General features: G+C 38.7%; 1 protein-coding gene across 4 annotated transcripts in view; it reads left to right on the plus strand.

The window, feature by feature from the left end:
* The window catches only part of fgf13a (fibroblast growth factor 13a), an 88,029-nt gene extending 72,112 nt beyond the window's left edge, over nucleotides 1-15,917 (plus strand). For all 4 annotated transcript variants that reach the window (XM_034202848.1, XM_034202850.1, XM_034202851.1 and 1 more), the window contains 3 exons: nucleotides 1,350-1,453; nucleotides 11,415-11,613; nucleotides 13,949-15,917. In XM_034202848.1, coding sequence (XP_034058739.1) covers nucleotides 1,350-1,453; nucleotides 11,415-11,613; nucleotides 13,949-14,085 — 440 coding nt within the window. In that variant the 3' untranslated portion in view covers nucleotides 14,086-15,917. The remainder of the gene's footprint in view (nucleotides 1-1,349; nucleotides 1,454-11,414; nucleotides 11,614-13,948) is intronic.
* Nucleotides 15,918-19,315: the final 3,398 nt, after the last annotated feature.

Here is a 19,315-nt window from a genome sequence, read left to right on the forward strand (position 1 = left end):
AGAGAGTGGTTCTGGTATGTAAACACCTTTGCCCTGAGCGAGGTATATGCTGGCACTGCCTGTTTACTCCACCAAGTAAATACATTATGCATTCCTGTGGCTGTTGTTTACAATGAAAGCCCGGAGAAAAGTAGGACTGCAGTGCTAAAGCGATAAGGCCAGATTAAATGGCCCATCAAAAAGTCTCTATAGTGCACTTTGGTCGAAGGCTTCTGCAGATAGGAATCTAAGTGGTTGAAAAGAGGACCTAGAGTAACAGCACACTGACTCACGGCTTAACTGATGTGAGCATTTAATGTCTACTATCATATGCGTCCTAACAGGGAAGTCTCTATTTTAATGTGACAATGTAGAGTCTTAGCAATCAAAAGGGATACTTGAGATGAGAGATTTTCTTCTGGAGGTGTGTTTGCTGCTATCATTTGTATGGAAGCATCACTAGGGACTTTCACATGTGCTTTCCTATAATCAGCCCATGGAATCCCTCCCAGCTTATGAAACACTAGCAGACGCACTTGTATACAACAGGCGGACATTAATTAGAAAGGAGTACCTCATTGACCAGCTGGGCAGCCGCTGGCTCTCCAAGCCTCACGACACGAGTCCAGCCCGCTGGTCACAGCAGTTTATATGCGTGTCACGTGTAAATGTACCAACATGTGTTTCCTCTCTCATTTTTAAAAGTCTTGTAATGCTCCGTCTTCACAATCGGCCCAGGGAAATGGCATTATGGTGACGCCATCATAGATTTACATTTGGTTACAATTTGTATGCATGTTCAATTTCTTTCCATCAAAAATAATTTGATATATAATTTTCAATATTGTAGCTCAACTGCCTAATTTGATCAATTTCTCAATTTCTCTCTTTTGTTTTTAATTTTGTTCATTTGCTTTTTTTTGTACCACCCTTGGGAGACAGTGGCTAAGTCCCTGAGCTTATGTTGTACCTCTATTTGTGGATTGGTTTTGACAACTAACTCTTCCATCCAGACAGAGAAAGGGAACACTAATGACCATCATTTTAACCCCTTAACGGTACATTTAAACAAGGTGGAGCTCACCGTGCTTTGGGCTATTCTCAATGTAATGTTTGTCTTTCTGGCTTATGTTTTCAAAGTGGTTAATTGGCCTCTGTTTAGTCTAACTATTCTTCTTCTCACCATATTACTAAAGCACTATATATATGTACTAAATATCTTAAGATAGAATCTTGAGGATTTAAGGTAGCTGTACTGTATGACATAATGAATGTATTCACTGCCTTATTTTCTTCAAAAAAGTGTTTTAAATGGAAATAAAAGCGTACTCTTTGTTTATCATTTGTTTATGTTGTCCTTCTCTTTCCAGCCGTGTTCAACCTTATTCCAGTGGGGCTGCGAGTGGTGGCCATCCAGGGGGTGCAGACCAAACTCTATCTGGCTATGAACAGTGAGGGCTTCCTGTACACATCAGTAAGTGTCTCCATTTATGTATGAGTGTATGTATGTGTGTATGGAATGGGGTCCTGACCTCTATCCTAGTGGATTAGCTTAGCGTACGGCTGTATGCAGAGAACATGTTATATCTACGGAAGACATCCTGTGGTGACATGAGTGATGATAAGAAACCCAACAAGAACATGTGAGAGAGAATACATAGATTTTTTTCTTTTATTTATATATTTTGAGGAAATGGGTAGCTCACTCTCACTGTGCCCACTCAGACACAGCTTCATCCAAGGACTGATGAAAGAGCAGCATCATTCAGTGAAATAATTCGGTGTCAACAAAAAGTTCAACGATGCTTTTTAAGCAGGTGGAGCAGTGACATATCCAATCGTGGCAGCTGGCTCTTCATCTTTGATTAAATGTGCAAGGTTATGAATAATTCAGTTGCAGACCGAACAATGTTCCTGTTCGTGTTCCTCCCAAATGCCACCATCACAAGTGCGTGGCAAGTCACTCAGAACACTGACAGGCTGGTCGGACGCTCACCCAGAGGGTGTGCAGACACACAATCAATGGTAACAGGCAATCCTTGTAGTCAAATTAGTAAAGATTGTTCTGTTTGGTAAAGGTCTCAGTACACAGGCACAATGGTGATTGATTCAAACAAGCTTAGAGACAGCAAAGAAAACCTAATGATTGTAGCTTTTTATGTTGCAGCTGCTCCTGACAAATGACCTATTAAGACGATAATGTGATGATAAAAACAGGCCCTATGGCTCCTCTCTCTCTCTCCTCTCTCTCTCTCTCCTCTCTCTCTCTTCTCTCTCTCTTCTCTCTCTCTCTTCTTCTCTCTCCTCTCTCTCTCTCTCTCTCTCTCTCTCTCTCTCTCTCTCTCTCTCTCTCTCTCTCTCTCTCTCTCGTGATTGCACTCTTCTCATGCACACAAACGCATTGATAAACAGGGTTAATGTGATAGCTCTCACCAGGCAAGACACTAACTCCAAGGAAATGCAGATGAATAAACAGTTAGATTTTGAGTAAGAGGATCTGCTCTTTCAGGAAGCTCTCAAAGAATTCAAAGACCAAGAAGAATACTGCTGAAAAGGACTAATTTTGAAAATCAAAATGCTATTTAAGTCTGCAAATATACAGTGTCACATACACAATCACTGTATCATATGAATTTGTCAAGAAATCATTGTAATTATACGGTACAGTATTGCAGATGGGCGACTTTGTGGAAAATATGTTGGGTGTATTATTCATTATAATGAATTGAATGCATTTTGTATATGAATTTTAGATTTTAAATGTGTAGACACTGTTTGCAGTTCAAACTCAAGCAGGTCTTACTTGACAGTTTGAACAGAAAGTATGCAACCTGATGAGACTGTGTTGTTTTACCTTTCCTTCAGTATTTAATCGTAACTACAACCCATTGAATGTAATGTTCTTTAACATTTATTTTCATAACTCTGTAAATATCTATTTTCTAGTTAACAATTATGTAAAGAAAGAAAATGTATTCAATATAGTTTTTTTTTAAATCAAAAGAGTGACAACATAATCACTGTATAGCCTTTTGCAAGTGTTCTCTAGTCTGCCTGTAATTACATTTTAATGAGCGCTTGCAATTGTTTGACAACATATCCATGGGGGTTGCCCCAGCTAAGCATGCCTGATGGGAATATACAGCAATAATTGAAATAAAACATAGTACTTCAACCCCTTCCCATATCTCTATATTTAACAAGGCTCCCCAGCAGTCCACAGCCCCCCCAGTGAGTGATTTGAATGATACTGTTTGAACTTGGCTGTAATTAAGAATATGAGGCAAGACATTTAGAAATTGTTTCTCTGCATTTGACCCATCCTAGTGTTAGGAGCAGTGTGCTGCCATTTTGAACGGCGCCCAGGGAGCAGTGTAGGGAACGGTGCCTTGCTCAGGGACACCTCGGTAGCACTTGGTCTTGCCGGGACTTGAACTGGTGACCTTCCAGTTGCCAAGCCAAGTCCCTATCGACTTCGCCACCACCGATCCTATATGTTTTTACTTTGATATGTTATTCTTAAATACAAAATTAACTGTGATAAGTTGTTATATTGTGTCTCTTATTTCGGTTTTTTGTGTTGATCTTTTTTGTATCTAATGAAAATAAAGATTGATTCAGTTATCAAACATTTTGTTTTCTTATATTAATCTAAAACAAGTTCATAACCAAGCTTTAAAATGACCTAGTATCAGGATCATTTTCTACCAAGTTTACAATCGAAACAATAATACATTATTTTTGCAAACACTGAATTTGCATTTGAATCTATTGTATTGTGTTTCATTTATTGTGAATTTTGTTGATTGTGTGTTGTGTGATTTTTAAATGGTTAAATGTTAGTCAAATACTAAAGAGCATAACATTCTAAAAATAAATATGCTGGCTGCATACAGTATATCCTTTATGTCGTCTTAAATACCAGCTCGCATATGGAACACAGGAAATCTTGTGGGTGTGTTAACTTGAAAGACAGCAGTCGGGGGATGGGTTGTGGAGCTTTCTGCTTCTGCGAAATTACAGAGGGAATTGAATTGAATGTGTAGCTGGCTGCCTAATAGTGCCTGTCTTTCAGGGATTGCAGCTATAGTGCTGCCTTAAAGCCATACATTAAAGCAGCCAATAGCTGCATTGGAGAGAGATTCCTGTTTCCCAATCAACAGTAGAAGGACAACAGATGACGTAATCTAAAGTGCTCCTGTTGCAATCTGAATATGTTTTCTATCATCTACTAAATGCTTGCATAAGTGCATGCATGAATTGAAATGTGAGGGTATGGAGTTTGCAATATAATAAGTTGGATTCATATGATTTACATGTAAAGTCGATTTAAATGTTTCAATGCTAAACTGTAAATTCATATGTATATTAAGGTTTAAAGTGATGTTATGTACTTGAGTTGTTTTTAGAACGTCAAATTGGTTGCATCACTTCTGCATCTGGTATATGTGCGAGGGTTCTGTGCGTACAAGAGCATACACCAAGAAAAAGAGAGAGAGTGAAAGAAATGAGGAGTGTAAAAAAGAGTGCACATGTGTGGGTGAGGCAGAATGCACCAGTGAAAATATATTCATCTGTGTGGGAGAGGAAGAACCAATTAATGTATTTTACTTTACAATCCTTCCATGCAACATTTGCCCCTAAACTTTTGCAAAAGCAACGAAGCAAGTTCTACAGAAGTGTCCTCTCTTATAGTCACAAGTAAAACGTGTTTTCTAAAATATTCTGCCATAACATATCCGTAGCAATGTATTCATGTTTCTACTGAAACGTTAATAAAAAGCCTTTGAGCTTTTTCGGTATGTTTTTTATATATGGGGGTATATTTTTAGATCATGAGCTGAGCGGTGTCCACAAATCTCATGAGGTGCCTTTGAAGTAGTGTTAATAATTTCCTGGTGGGTCATATTTGAATAAGCGTGATTCACTGATGCTCCAGTAGAGTCTAGATTGCTGTGTGTGGGTCCTCTGATTAATGAGTAAAAGAAGACAAAGAATGATGATGATTAGTCAAGGATAAGGTAATGCATTAGGAGAGTCACTGAAACCTTGTATAAGAAAAGCAGAGGTTATTTTATTCTTGAGAATAACATACGCTGATAATAATTTAAAGCATAATGAATAGAAAATAAATAAAAACAGCAATGCACTCTGTATATCCTGCTTGTACATTGTGTATTTGTACTTTAGTACACTCTTGTTAGATATGGAGTTGGCTCACATGCCTTTTCAACCACAAGCACAAAGCCTTTGGTAAATAACCACTGCCCTAAGGTTCCACTCCACTGAGCTGTGTCATTAACTACTTTGTGTTTTGTGTCTGTACAGTATGTGTGTCTGTATGTGTGTGTGCTGCTGATTTGTGTGGGTGTGTCTATTTGTTTTTGGTATTTGCAAGGGTCTTTTCCACTAGCTTAAAGCCCTCCAATGTATTCCCGACAAATGAACACCATGAGTGTACGACGATGAGAAAGAGGTTCATTTTAATCCACTTCCACTCTCCTGACAAGACTGGGACACTGAAAAGCCGGATTTAGGAAGATTGGCCTTCACTGCCCATCCATAGCATTAGCTTTTGTGAGTACAAGCATTGATGTGTCTGCAAAGAAACTAGAAGAGCACTCGTATGATTGTATTGGCATTATTGGTGTCATCTCAGTTTGGATATGGCAGTGCGCAGTATTGAATTGGCTTCTCTTGAGAATAAATCAGCCAAATTCTCTACAGAGACGATCAGATCCATTATGCTAGTATGTCTCTTCCTGCTGATTGGATCAGGAAAACACTAGTGGGGTGTAGTAACTCTGCTGAATTCAACAGATTGCTGTTTGAGAGTGCATCATAACTGATTGTGTTTTCTTGAAATGCCTTGCTAATGCAACAGTCATTGTCCACTGCTGAGTAGTGTAATTGTATGATAGAACACAAGAGGTGTGCCAGATGGGCAATGAGTGACTGTGCTTGTTGTGTTTTACATTCATTGATACCCAAAATTGGCTGGAACATTTCCTTCAGTATGTCACACTTAGCACTTACATAAGCTTAAATGTCGTCTTCCAATAAGCAGTCATTTCATCATAATTAGCTCAGGAAAAACTGCCATAACTTAAGCTGTGATTTCACCTCTCTGTAAAACATTAGATTATTCTCTGCCCTTTTCAATGACATTTTGAATGAAACTTTACAATTGAAAAAAAATCCTCTCATTAAGAAAGATAAGTGTAAATTAGTTAATTAATTTGTTTACATGTGTAGTTGTAAGTTATGTTTTTTAATTAAACACAATGCAGTGAACTGAGATTTGCATTGTTATAATAAGACATTTAGTAAAAAAAAGTGAGCGATGCTGGAGCAGAAAGGATGGATCGATTTCTAAGTCAAACCACGTCGAAAGCTGTAGAATTAGATAATATCCTATTATTGTATTGTTGTGAAATTAGGGTTAATATTCAAACTATGTGAAGTATGCTCTTAAAATAAAAAATGCATGTACTGTATGGTCAGGGGAGGTGAAACTAGATGTGACTGTTGGCACTGCAGTGGGTTTAAAAAACATGGTAGGAATAGAGCACAAGTTAAAGGCCCTGAAGCTTTGAATCCTCTTTCAATATCCTTTTTTCCAGGTAGATCCAACATCATGGGTTAATACTGAGAGGTCTATAAAGTTCATTGAAAAACTGCTCACCGCTACAGAGATGCTTTAGAAAATAGGATGAATAGCGATGGACCTTTTCCTATTTCACTCGTACAAATTGTGAAGAAATGTTACGTAGAGCTCCCAGCAATGCAACTATTAAACACATTTGCAGAAATAGGTAAGAGGGCAAGTAACAGCTGACAGTCTTTTACAACCACGGTATGCAGCTAATCTAAATCTGTATTGTATCAAACCCACCAGAGCCATTCATCCCATGTTCCTTTAGCCCTATTGGTTCTATATGAAATGTAAACAGCTCCTAACAGCATTATGTACACTCAGTACTGTGATGTGTTTTACAAATACGCTTGCATTGACACAGCCGTGCATCGTTTTGACAAGGACTTGGCATAGTTGCATAATTCCAGGAAAATCCCATGTAGTGCAATGGGATCATTTAATATCCATTTAGCCAAACCACTATAGCCATACTGGGGGATCAAGATGACACAACTGACATTATTACTAGGCAGATATTGTCCTGCTTTTTATTTCTAAAGTGATTTACCCTGGAACCCGATTCATGATTAAAGTGATGGGAGATTTTTTCACTCGCAGATTGGTTTTAGTGAACAATAGATATGCAATATACTTAAGGAGATGGTATTGGAGCCCATACAAAAGAATATGACAATTTCTGTCTATCAGAGGCCTGTTAGAATAGAAATGGGGATCCCCTGCCATTTTGGCCCCTCCTTGTGTGAGTCTGTGTGAGTGTGTTGTCCATAGTCTCACTCCAATACAGCAGTACCAGCCAGCAGCCTGTCCTCCATCTTGGCTCTAAATGTGCCTGTATCTGTACAAGTCTGTTTATCAATAGACTCTTATTCTTTTCCAGGGCGAGTGTAACCAGCCAAATCCACATAAGCTCATTATTAGAGGTAGAACAGATCTGCTGGCTCGAGAGCTGAGCAGCCCGTTATTTGGCTCTCGCTGCTGCCTGTTTAAAACTGAGATGGATGAGGCCCAGCCTGACTGCTGCTGCTAATCAGAGTCAGACCACAAGAAAGAAAGGAGACATTAAGCTATTCAAGGAGGAACACTGTCAAAAATGAATCAAATCAAGTTTTATTTATATAGCACATTTAAAAGCGATTGTTGGTCGAGCCAAAGTGCTGTACATGTAATACAAACACATTACTACAATCACAATAAAAGACAATAATTTACAACAGAAATATAAAAAACAAAAACACAGGGAATAGTTAGCTGTCATGCTCCGCTCTGACTAGAAGGCGAGAGAGAAGAAGTGTGTCTTGAGTGATGATTTAAAACAGAGCCTGGGGCCAGCTGCTGCTGCAAAGTCAAAAATGAACAATGTGCGAGATGGATTAAAATATCAATGGAAGACAAAATATCTAAATTGGAAAAAGAAACACATGTAAACAAATGCCCCGACCTGAGAGTTAGTGTCCAAAAAGCATGAGCAACATTAACATTTTGTATGATCCTTGTTCCTGCATACACTGTAGTCTGTGTCAATCATGTTTGCACAAATAATTACAGTACGTGTTTAAAATGTTTAAAATGTAGCTCTAATAAGAATACTGCCATGTGGAAGCTTACCACGTATTACTATAACTCACAAACCGCCTCGATGTGAATATAGGAAGAGCCAGCAAAGTCTTTATTTCTCTTTAAGGAATTCCTTTAATATGTGCAGCAAGACTTTACAAACCTTTTACCATTCTGCTGATGTGAGTGCCACAGTGCTACCATCTGCATAGAAAAAAGCATCAGAGCTGGCAGTGCTAACACTAAATACACTGATTAAAACACTGAGTTGGTTCTCGACTACTCTGGAACTCTTGAAAGTTTAAACTATAAATTATTCAGATACTCGTTTTGGCCTGAGCATTTGCATAACTCCTTAAATAGGTCTTATAATTACATTAACAGGATCCCAGATGTTGAGCTCTGCATTTTATATATGCTGTAAAATGTATCATCTCTTTGATTTACACACGGCATCTATTGCACGTCTGTCCGTCCTGGGAGAGGGATCCCTCCTCTGTTGCTCTCCCTGAGGTTTCTCCCATTTTTCCCTTTAAACTGTGGGTTTTCTCCGGAAGTTTTTCCTTGTACGATGTGAGGGTCTAAGGACAGAGGGTGTCGTATTGTCATACTGATATTCTGTACAAACTGTGAAGTCCACTGAGACAAATATAACATTTTTGATATTGGGCTATATAAATACATATTGACTGATTGACTGACTGATTGATTGATTGATTGATTGATTGATTGATTGATTGATTGATTGATTGATTGATTGATTGATTGATTGATTGATTGATTGATTGATTGATTGATTGAGGTCACAATCTCAATTTGAAAGGAGATATATAAAAAAAATTAAATGTTGGCTCTGCTTTTGTAGGAAGCCATTTGGGACATAATTGTCACTTTACCAGTGATGGGAAGTTGTGGGACAGTGGTTTGGTACAGGTGAAACATTTGTATGTTTATGTGTTTAAGAGTATGTCTACGTTGAAGCTTGAATCTCAGAAATAAATCTAAAATGTCTTTGATAAATAACCATCTTTATCCGCTGCATAAACAGTGGTGAAACAGGGATTGCATGTTGTCATTTCATTTGACTTTTACCTCAGCTTTCTTGGTCTTCAGGGTTTGAAGTCTTGTTTCTTCCTGAACCGTGACACTGTGAGCTCCCAGCTGGTTCTGCAGCCCTCCTGGTGGGCTTAGGATTTATTCAAATTGAGTGTTTGGTACCCCTGTGATTTTGCAGCTTAACTGAGAAGCAGGGCTGATCCAACAGGAAGTATCCCATAGAGGTGATATGTCACAACCTTCCTGTGACTTCAACTTTGTTTCTGTCAGAGATTTTGCTGCAGGGTGATCTGTTAGGGCTCAATCATTGAGAGGGAATAATGAGTGTGGCTGTCACTTACTAAAGTTTGGTCTGGATTTTATGTTCCGTATAGCCACAATAGAATATGAAAGTATTGTCACCTGCTTTTAACAAGCTCAACAAGTGAAATCTTCAATTCCATTACAGTTCACTGCTTTTCGCTGTAAAGCTTGTGTATGTTTCAGCTGGCAGTGTAATGGAAAACTTGAAAAATAATTACAAAACTACAATTCAGCAGTCTTGGATATAAACCAAATTAAACCAAAAATATAAAGATACTCAAGTTCATCAATACGTTTTCATCCCTCCTGCATTGTATACAAAAGCTTTAGCAGCAGAGCAAAACACACCACCAAACAAGAACCTCATTCAGTCTTTTTAACTACCGTTAGCGGTTCACATGAAGAGTGACGCTGTCGGAACGAAAAATGGAGGCGGTTAGATAGATGACTCCCTGTCTGCTAGTGACATGTTGTTTGTCATGATCTCACAGTGGCTCTTTGGCACTCGGGACACATCATCACTTTCCATTCACCATTGACACCCACTAAAATGATGTTTTTTTAACCAAGATAGGATAAATCCGGGGTATACTTGCCTCACTCGTAAAAAGGCATTCATCCTTCTCTTTTGAAGAGCGCTATCTTTATCATCTCTTGTGTGAGTTCGACCCATGGCTAATGCAACTGTGTGTAACTTGTTGTTCAGCTGGTGTTTGCATAAATTGTATGTGTTTTCAATTGTGGACAAATTGTTCTAAGATTGTAATTTTAAAAGGCATGGCGAAAACAGTTCACTGCTGACTAGCTCACACTTTCTCTCGATCTCTCTCAGGGGAAATTGTCTTCTTACTGATTAGACTCTGTTTTGTGAACTCACTGCCCAAGCAGCGCTTCAAATTGGACAAACACACTCTCATAGAACTACGCACACACACGCACACACACACACACACACACACACACACACACACACACACACACACACACACACACACACACACACACACACACACACACACACACACACACCACACACACACACACACACACACATACACATACACACACACACACATACACATACACAAACACACACAAAATCCATGCCTCAGAGGAAATAAACCTCAGCCACGCTGTTGTAGCGTTAATGGCCAAATCCTACAGAGGCACTGTATTCTAAACTAAACAGAAACGGGGAGTTAAGGCTTCACAGTATGGAGTCTGAAGATGAACAGGAAAATGTCATGTCTCTAGGGAGTGAACAAGTTAATTGGTAAAAGAGATAAGGAAGTACTATGCTCTAGTGCATACAGATTGTATACAAACCTATAAAGCCACACAAAAGCAATACAATATTTTTGTTAGTTTATTAGTAATTAAATAAGTATTTTAAGTGAAATGGTAGGACTAAATTATTGTGTCTAAAGAATCTAACATAGAGCGGACAATACTCTGAAAGATAATGAATTGCCCATGCATAATTAACAGCTGGGAGCAAAATGAGAATGAAGTCTTCATCCTGCCTGCATGTATTATTAATGCTACTCTTTATCTGTCCTATCACTGTAATCTATGATATAAAGTGATTCATTATTCACCACAGTAAATTGAATGAATAATTTTAAAAGATTCTCTGGAGACAAAAAAAATCAGGACTTGAGCTTTGAGATAGCTTCTCGTTTCATGCTCCAGTGTGAATGGAAGATTCAGGGCAATGAAGCGTTATTAAGTTGCGCTCTCAAGTAATGAACTATTGCATTTCAGTTGCTTCTGTTCGTAACAGGATGTCAAAGACTCCTGAGACCTTTTGAATTACTGTCCAACAACTTATATACACTGAAACTGCTTCTCCCTTTTCTCTCAGGAACACTTTACGCCAGAGTGCAAATTCAAGGAGTCGGTGTTCGAGAACTATTATGTGACATACTCCTCCATGATATACCGGCAGCAGCAGTCGGGCAGGGGCTGGTACCTCGGTCTGAACAAGGAAGGAGAAATCATGAAGGGGAACCATGTCAAGAAGAACAAGCCAGCAGCCCACTTCCTTCCCAAACCTCTCAAAGGTAAGCCTCTTTCACATTTTACTGTCACAAGACTAAGGGCCAGGTTGTGCTTTAATAGAGTTAGTCCATACAATGCCAGTTCCAACCATGTTGAACATTGAAAGTGAGTCACTTTTCTATTTGGTAAATGGGTTGTTTCTCACAATAAGAGAATCATGAAAAGCTTTAGCTCTTCTCTAATTAAATGCCACCATTTTCTCGATGGGGATATTCTGTTTCTAAAGAGTAAATGAGCTGCTTCCTCATGACCCTGTACCATTTAGCATTCTCCTTAGAGATGCCGGTGTAGACCGAGCTTCCTGTAGCTGGGCACACTCTGCTGCAGACAAAGTGAGGAACAATGCTGAGCCTGAAGCAGCCGGAACAATATATGTTTATGCTTTGAAAAGTAGTGATTTTTTCAGTACAGTCAAGTCAAAGAGAACCCCACCAAACCAGGCTTTGTTTGTGGTAATGTGGCAATGTGGAGGACAGAGGGAGAAATGGTTTGTTCTGTTTCCTTTCATCTTCAACAAGACACAGATGTACCTGTCAACAGAGAGGAGACAGAGAGAGTCTGTTTTCACTTCAGTAGGATGCAAGAAAAGCACTTCTTTACAAAGTAAGAAATGAAAGCCCAACCAATGACAAAGAGGGCATTTTCTTTAGATTTTGTATTGTTGAATTATACGTTTTGGAGTCGTCACACATGGCTCTTTTAATGTTTTCACTACGTTATGTTGTAAGGGTGGCTGTGTGTTTTCTTATATTTTCCTGAAATATTAGAAACCTTTTTTTATATAATGCAGTCAAGGATTCACTAAAAGCCGTAACACTGCTCTGTATTTCAGCTTTGAGTTAAAAAATGTATTTCTACATTATGCAAATGTTATGCTCTCCCTATTTTGTCTCTGGTGGAGCTCATTCAGGCAGCATCCTATAAAGCTTCTGTCTGCCCTTTGAAATCACTATGATGATCTTTTCACATGCATTTTAACAGGCCATCCAAAAGGTCTGAAATACACTTTGGAGAAATAACCAGAGAATAATTACATTGCGGAATTCAGATTGTAAAAAGAAATACTGAAAAAGAAAAAGTGATTAAAATCATAGATATTTGTGTGAGACATTTAATCCAAAAAACCCTCAGCTGGCTGAAATAAAAAAGTGAAATATGTAATTTTTTAGATTCAACAAGCAAATCAATAATGAGAAAAATATCAAAGATGTAGAGTAAGTTATACTCCTTCTTTGAATTTAAATATCTATTAATGCACAATATTTACTACGTATTGTTTATAATTTAAATTCAAAGTGTGTCAAGTGGTTTGCATTTGGACATTTGCAAGGGAAAGAGAGAGAAATAAAGAAACATTTCATCCAGCAGCTCATAAAGATTTAGAGGCGGCGGTGTTACAGGGCACCAATTAAAAAGCTGTCTCTGCATTGACATCTCCTCCAGCCGTTACTCACTTCTCTTCTGGTTCCAGTCTGTGAGTCGCAGCCCACAGCCTCTCATTCTGTCTTCCTCTGGATGAAGCAAGTGCAGCTCATGTCATTCAAACCCAAACAAGAAAATCCTCTTTTAGAAATTCTTGCTGCCTTTATTGGAAAATGTGTACCAAATTCTTTCAAGTGGGCGTCTGCAGTTAAAACACAGGGAGATATGTGAATGAATGTAAAATGGATGGTTAATGTTGGGGATTAATGTTTAAAAATGAATAGCAGCAGTGGTGTTGAGGTGATAATCAGGTCATTCGCCACCGTTATAATCGTGCACTACTGTCACTTAAAAAGGGAACTAATCATCAGCAGTTTCCCAGTATAACCCTGCCATTGATTGGTGTTTACAAAGATGGTTCCTGGATTGCTGCTGTAACAAAAAATGCTGGGCTCACTGAAGTGTCTGAAGTTTGCTGTTTCAGCCACACGCTCCCTTAGGACTGAACATCAAATAGCATTCTAGGCAGAAGGATGTTGATAACATCCTGAAACCAAAGACTCAGATTACTGATATTTCTTCTGAAAAGCCACTGCTGAGATGTACATTGGGCCAATTCTGCAAACAAAGCAAAGCTAAAGCGCTAGCTTCTTCTGAATTTATAATGCCACGCTGTGAATATAGGATTATTTTTATTTCAGCACCTGATGTTATCTCTTGAGTCAGCATTTTACAAGTAACTATGACCAAGATTTCATATTAAAACATCACTGGAATTATTATAACTGCAAACAATAGCAGTCCCACTTTATTGCTATCTATCTTCTATAAATCACAGTTCTCTTTTACTGTTGTTTCTTCAATGTACACAAAATATCAGTTTGTCTGATTCTCAATTACTTTGTGTTTCCACAGTGGCAATGTACAGAGAGCCATCCCTCCATGACTTGACAGAGTTTTCCCGCTCCGGCAGCGGCACACCCACCAAGAGTCGGAGTGCCTCGGCTGTGCTCAACGGTGGCAAAGCCGCGAGCCAGAATGAGTCGACGTAGCCCGGCAGCCGAATCCAGGCCGGGGGCCGAACCACGAAACCTTACCTCCAGCAGAGCGTGAATCCAAGCAGACAACTCTCACCGATCAACGGTTCAGGACAAGCTACGACAACAAACCACACACGAACACCATCAATAGAAAAAGAGTTAGACACCATGCTGGTCAATCATTGTCAAAAATCATCAATAGTCAGCAATTTAATGTCACATAAACCATTCTGGACTCAAAAGACAAATAACATTTCTGTTTTGGTCTTGAGATGTATCCATTACTTTGACCACTCTCTTTGGGTGATGATCGTTTACCAATAACTCATCTTTATCTTAGTTCATTGTTCTTAATTTCCTGTACACGATAACTTTTCTTTGGTAATTTAGACACCAAGCACTCGTTCATCTTTAAGACAGGGACAGGAAGTTAGAGATAAAGGCATTCAGGGCCGCCAGTAATAGTGCTGGACTACAACGCTGCAGTGGTACAGTACAAGCCCTGATCTTTGTCTAATCCATGCTTCTGTGAATACAAAGCCTATAAACTCCCTGGTGTGGCACATCCTAGTGCTGCTGGGACTGTGGCCAGCCAGACGGTAGCTCTCCTGCGTCCTAGTGCACACGCTCAGAGACTGAGCTCTCTAGCATGGGAAATGAAGCCTATGTTCAGCTGACCTGAAATATAAAGCGACAGTGTGGCGCTCTTGCAGTTTTTCTTTTCTTTTCAGAAATGCCACAGCTGCATCTTGGTATTTGCTAATTTTTGGAATTAGCTGAGAGTTTTTTTTTAAAAACTGGTTTTGTTTTTGTCCCCTCTTGTTCTCCTCCCTTACCATTTTTAAGTATTGTATTTGTTTTGCTGTTTCATGATTGAAGGGGGTTCCGGCAAACCAAAGACAGAAAGAAAGAGTGTCCCTTTAAGCCGCTGAAAACCAAGCCAGGATAAAGGCAAAGCTGGAATTTATTTCTTTCATTGTACATTTTTGATTAAAGAAAGCAAAGATTTTGTGAAAAAAGTCATAATGGACAAAGGAAGTGATTTTAAACACTTTGGAGTTGGCAACGTGCTTGATGTTGTACTTTTTGCTGATATGCTCGATGGCCGAGTTATGAAACGACTATTCTGTGTTCCCATTCCCTTTTGTTACCACTGTGTCACGATGTCTTCGTCTGTTGTCCCTGTGATCCGTTTTTCCTCTGTGCTTGTGTCATACTTCAAGTCCCCCAACATCCTTTTTTGTCGACCCCTATTGACTGATAAAACCATAGGACTATGGTTCAAGCCCCTTCCCAGGATGCTTGTTATGTGTTTGAGTAAATCATTGTGGTGACAATATTTTCTATATATAAAAAAGAATACTGTGGACTTTTAGGTGGCTTAACATTTTATAGGACACCTCATATTTGTAAAAGTGAAAATAAAACATACAAAAAGGAACATCTTCCCTGTCTTGCACAGGGCATGTACAAACTAAATGATGTACAAAAATGACCCTTTTTGTGGGCTAAGTACTCTTCCTTTCAGCTACATAACTTTTTTTCTGGTACATGCTTCTGGGAGGCTTCTTTTCTTGGTTTCCTCCGGAGGTGGTTTGTATTAGGTGAACCAATATGTTGCATGGGAGAAAGCAGGGAAATTCTGGTCTAGAGCTGCATGATGTAGGCTATGTGTATTAACCCATGTTGGATCATGTGTTCCAAACTACCAGACTAAATCTGATCAAACAACATTTACAGGACATTGACATTGTGGCTGCCTGATAACTTCCAGTTGTTTATTATTTGTTGTATACACAAAAATGCACTGAATAAAATGTTTATATTAAGATATACTTTTAAAATGTGTCAGACTTTCTTCTTTGTGCTTTCAAATGCCTTGGTGGTGTAACATTGGGAGCCATGGTGCATTCTCTCACTGAACACACACTCACTGTTTGAACACCGACGTATCACATAAGACTGTATATATGCCTTCATTTGCCATTGAGTTGAGGAGGAGAGTCTTATAAGGCTAAAAGGTTATTTTTCTATTAATCAGAAAACTAGACAAACAGCCATTACAAAGTATTCTCCACTGCAGCCTACTCCATAGCTACTGTTAGGCTGGAGAACAGCAGAGAAATCACATCAGAATTTGATCAATTCAGTCTAATAACATTTGGAAAGTCTAGAAGAGCAGAAGGATTGCATTTTTTAAATCTTTGTTCTATATAAAACATAGTCAATATTCAAGTGTCTTTAGAGTTATATCTTAAGAAGAACACTCTTAAACCCATAACATTTTCATTATTATGATTGATACATGTACGTATATCTTGATATTATAGACATTGATCAAAAAGCATATTGTATATTTGGCTATTTTGCCCTAATGCTGCCTTGGCTCAATATTGTTGTAAGTTAAGAAATATCAGTTTGAACTGTAATTCCCAAGGGTTGATCTTGATATTGTTGTTTCGGTAAAAGCGATCATATAGCTTCTCTGTGTGGGCCAATGCACAATATCACAAATCCATACCTGATCTGTTTCAGAGCTCACTCCAAGTAAAGGCAGCTGCAGGCTGTGCATGTTACATCATTAGACAAGTAAACAAAGGAAAAACAATCCAATTTGATGGGTTGAATCAGAACACGGTGTCTTTATGTGCAGAGAGGACGTGACACGAGGTAGTAATTAGCTGCCGTGTCAGGTGCTACTAAAACAAGCCTGGGAAAGAATGATCTGAATGATGGCATGGCACTGTGTTAACCTGCCGGGCTTTTTAATAAGGTCAGCCCTCTCACTCACTGCCTCTGTCATCTCAGGAAGAAGCACTTCCCTTAATTTTTGTCCATGATCACTCTGCGTTGATTCTCGCCCACAGTACATGTCAGGGATGGTAAGGGTAAAGAGTTAATTAATGTGACGCAGAGACAAAGCACTGTAAGAGGAAATTCACGGCAAATCCTAGTTTGTGCGATTGTTTGTGCGATGAAAAATACAACAAGAAAAATGAGGTTGATCTAGTTGTCCTAAATCGATATGTTGCTGTTAGTTTCTTTAACATTTGTATAATAACATTAAACAAGTTGACTTTCTTTTCCTTTTAAATCCACATTTGTTCGTATTTCATCAAAAAGCATCATAGACTGCTGTTGCAGATACAGATCTTCGGTCTGTGTGCCATTGATTTGCCAGCTAGTTAAAATTTAAATATTACACACAGCATCTATTGCACGTCTGTCCGTCCTGGGAGAGGGATCCCTCCTCTGAGGTTTCTCCCATGTTTCCCTTTAAACTGTGGGTTTTCTCCGGAAGTGTTTCCTTGTACGATGTGAGGGTCTAAGGACAGAGGGTGTCGTATTGTCATACTGATATTCTGTACAAACTGTGAAGACCACTGAGACAAATGTAACATTTGTGATATTGGGCTATATAAATAAACATTGATTGATTGATTGATAAATAAAATAAAAATGGATTATGAAAAAAAACGTAGGAGAAATGTCAAAGACAAAGATTGAATGGGTAGTTTTGCTGGATCTGAATTTGAGTTAGAACGCTAAAACGTTTTGTCATTGTTCAAAAGAATAAGTGACAAAAGAGACGTTTTGCTGGTTTCTACAGCACAACATTACAGGAAGATCTCCTTCCTTGGAGTGTGAGATAGAGTAGGCATAATTTTCGTCTGTGGAGACTGCCTCATTACGCCCATTGCCAGCAGAGACAGGAGAACTAATAGGCCTCTTTAATTTTGGCCCCGATATGATCTACTTTATCGTTCATTTAGTTTGACATCCCCCTACTCCCTTCATTTCCTTTTGCCCATCTCTAGACTCCATTCATTAGCATGGGGCAGTCCAATTCATTAACGGAGGCTGCCTGCCTTATTCCGAGGAGGTTATGTAAGGAACGGCCACTTCCACTCTGAGGTATATCTCTTTCTCCCTTTCCCTCTTTCTTTCCCTTTCCCTCGCTCACTGACCAATCAGTTATTCTGCCCTTCAATTCTGGCTAGACTAATGAGTCTTCATGGAGCTCCAAAACAGAGCTGATATGCTAATCCTGAAGGGGCATCTCATTCACATACACACACTTATACACACATCGAGCAAAGCTATTGCCACTCCAGTGTGCGAGGATTTGAGATCTGGAGTGAGATCCCACTGCTATAATCTGTCACGAATCAGGCCAAGCTGATAGAGCTGTGATATATGTGAGCAATGTGTACCTGTGAATGCTATAACTCATTACCCTTTATCACTGCCAGCTCAGGCTGACTGGCTTCATTCCTCACCCTCTCACCCAGTCTCCCTTTCCGTCTCTCCATTTTTTTCATCTTCTTCACAATTGCACTTTTGTTTTGCGGTAAAATTCCATGGGCAAAAATTACATGAATTTCTCTATAATTCTCTTTAAATTGCAATATTAAATGACATAGCTCACTTCCTGATTATTGGTGCTACTTTACAATTGTTATTGGCTGTATTAATGGATACTAAATTATTTGTTAAGGCTAAGGAATACAATATTGTTATTGTGAAAGTAAGCAGAGCATTAATTATAGATGTATTGACATTGATTATATCATAAATAAAAATGTACAACCTCTTTATGGCTATGCTTAAGGGTATGTGCTATTAAAGTAACTGTATTATAATCAGATTTAACGGTCCCACAGTAAAAGCTATAAAATAAACCCTTTTAAATGTTATACTGTTCTTTATTGGGATAAAGTCTTCTCAACCTACAATGTTGATACAACAGATGTGTCTTGTTGCCATTTATTATCGTTTTCTTACAGTGTTGTCACAAGGTATGTTGTACAGAAAACAATTTTCCACCTGCCTGTCAAGAAGTCAATGCATGAAATGACTCTAATTATGAAACAAGCTGGAGTAATTTGCTACTCGTCCATTTTGCATACAATTTAACTTAGTTAAAACGCAGCTTCCCAGAAATATTGAAGCTTTTACAACCTTCGAAGAAGACAATGACATCGTAATGTAATTGACTGGGTGACGCAGATCCTCCCACGAGGGGCAGCTGCAGCTCTCATTGTCTTCCTCTGCTCCTTTTATGTATCAGTTTTTTGTTGACGATTTAAAAATAATTTTCTCAATGGTAAGTTATCTGCAAATGATATGGGTATGTGAATATAATATGTTGTTAATAATTGGTTTATTTGAACATTAAGCTTTGCTGTCATTTTTAAGTCCAAGTCCCTGAGAAAATGAACTATACCAAAACAATCAGGAA

This window comes from Gymnodraco acuticeps, unplaced genomic scaffold (assembly GCF_902827175.1).
Source record: "Gymnodraco acuticeps unplaced genomic scaffold, fGymAcu1.1, whole genome shotgun sequence".
NCBI lineage: Eukaryota > Metazoa > Chordata > Actinopteri > Perciformes > Bathydraconidae > Gymnodraco > Gymnodraco acuticeps.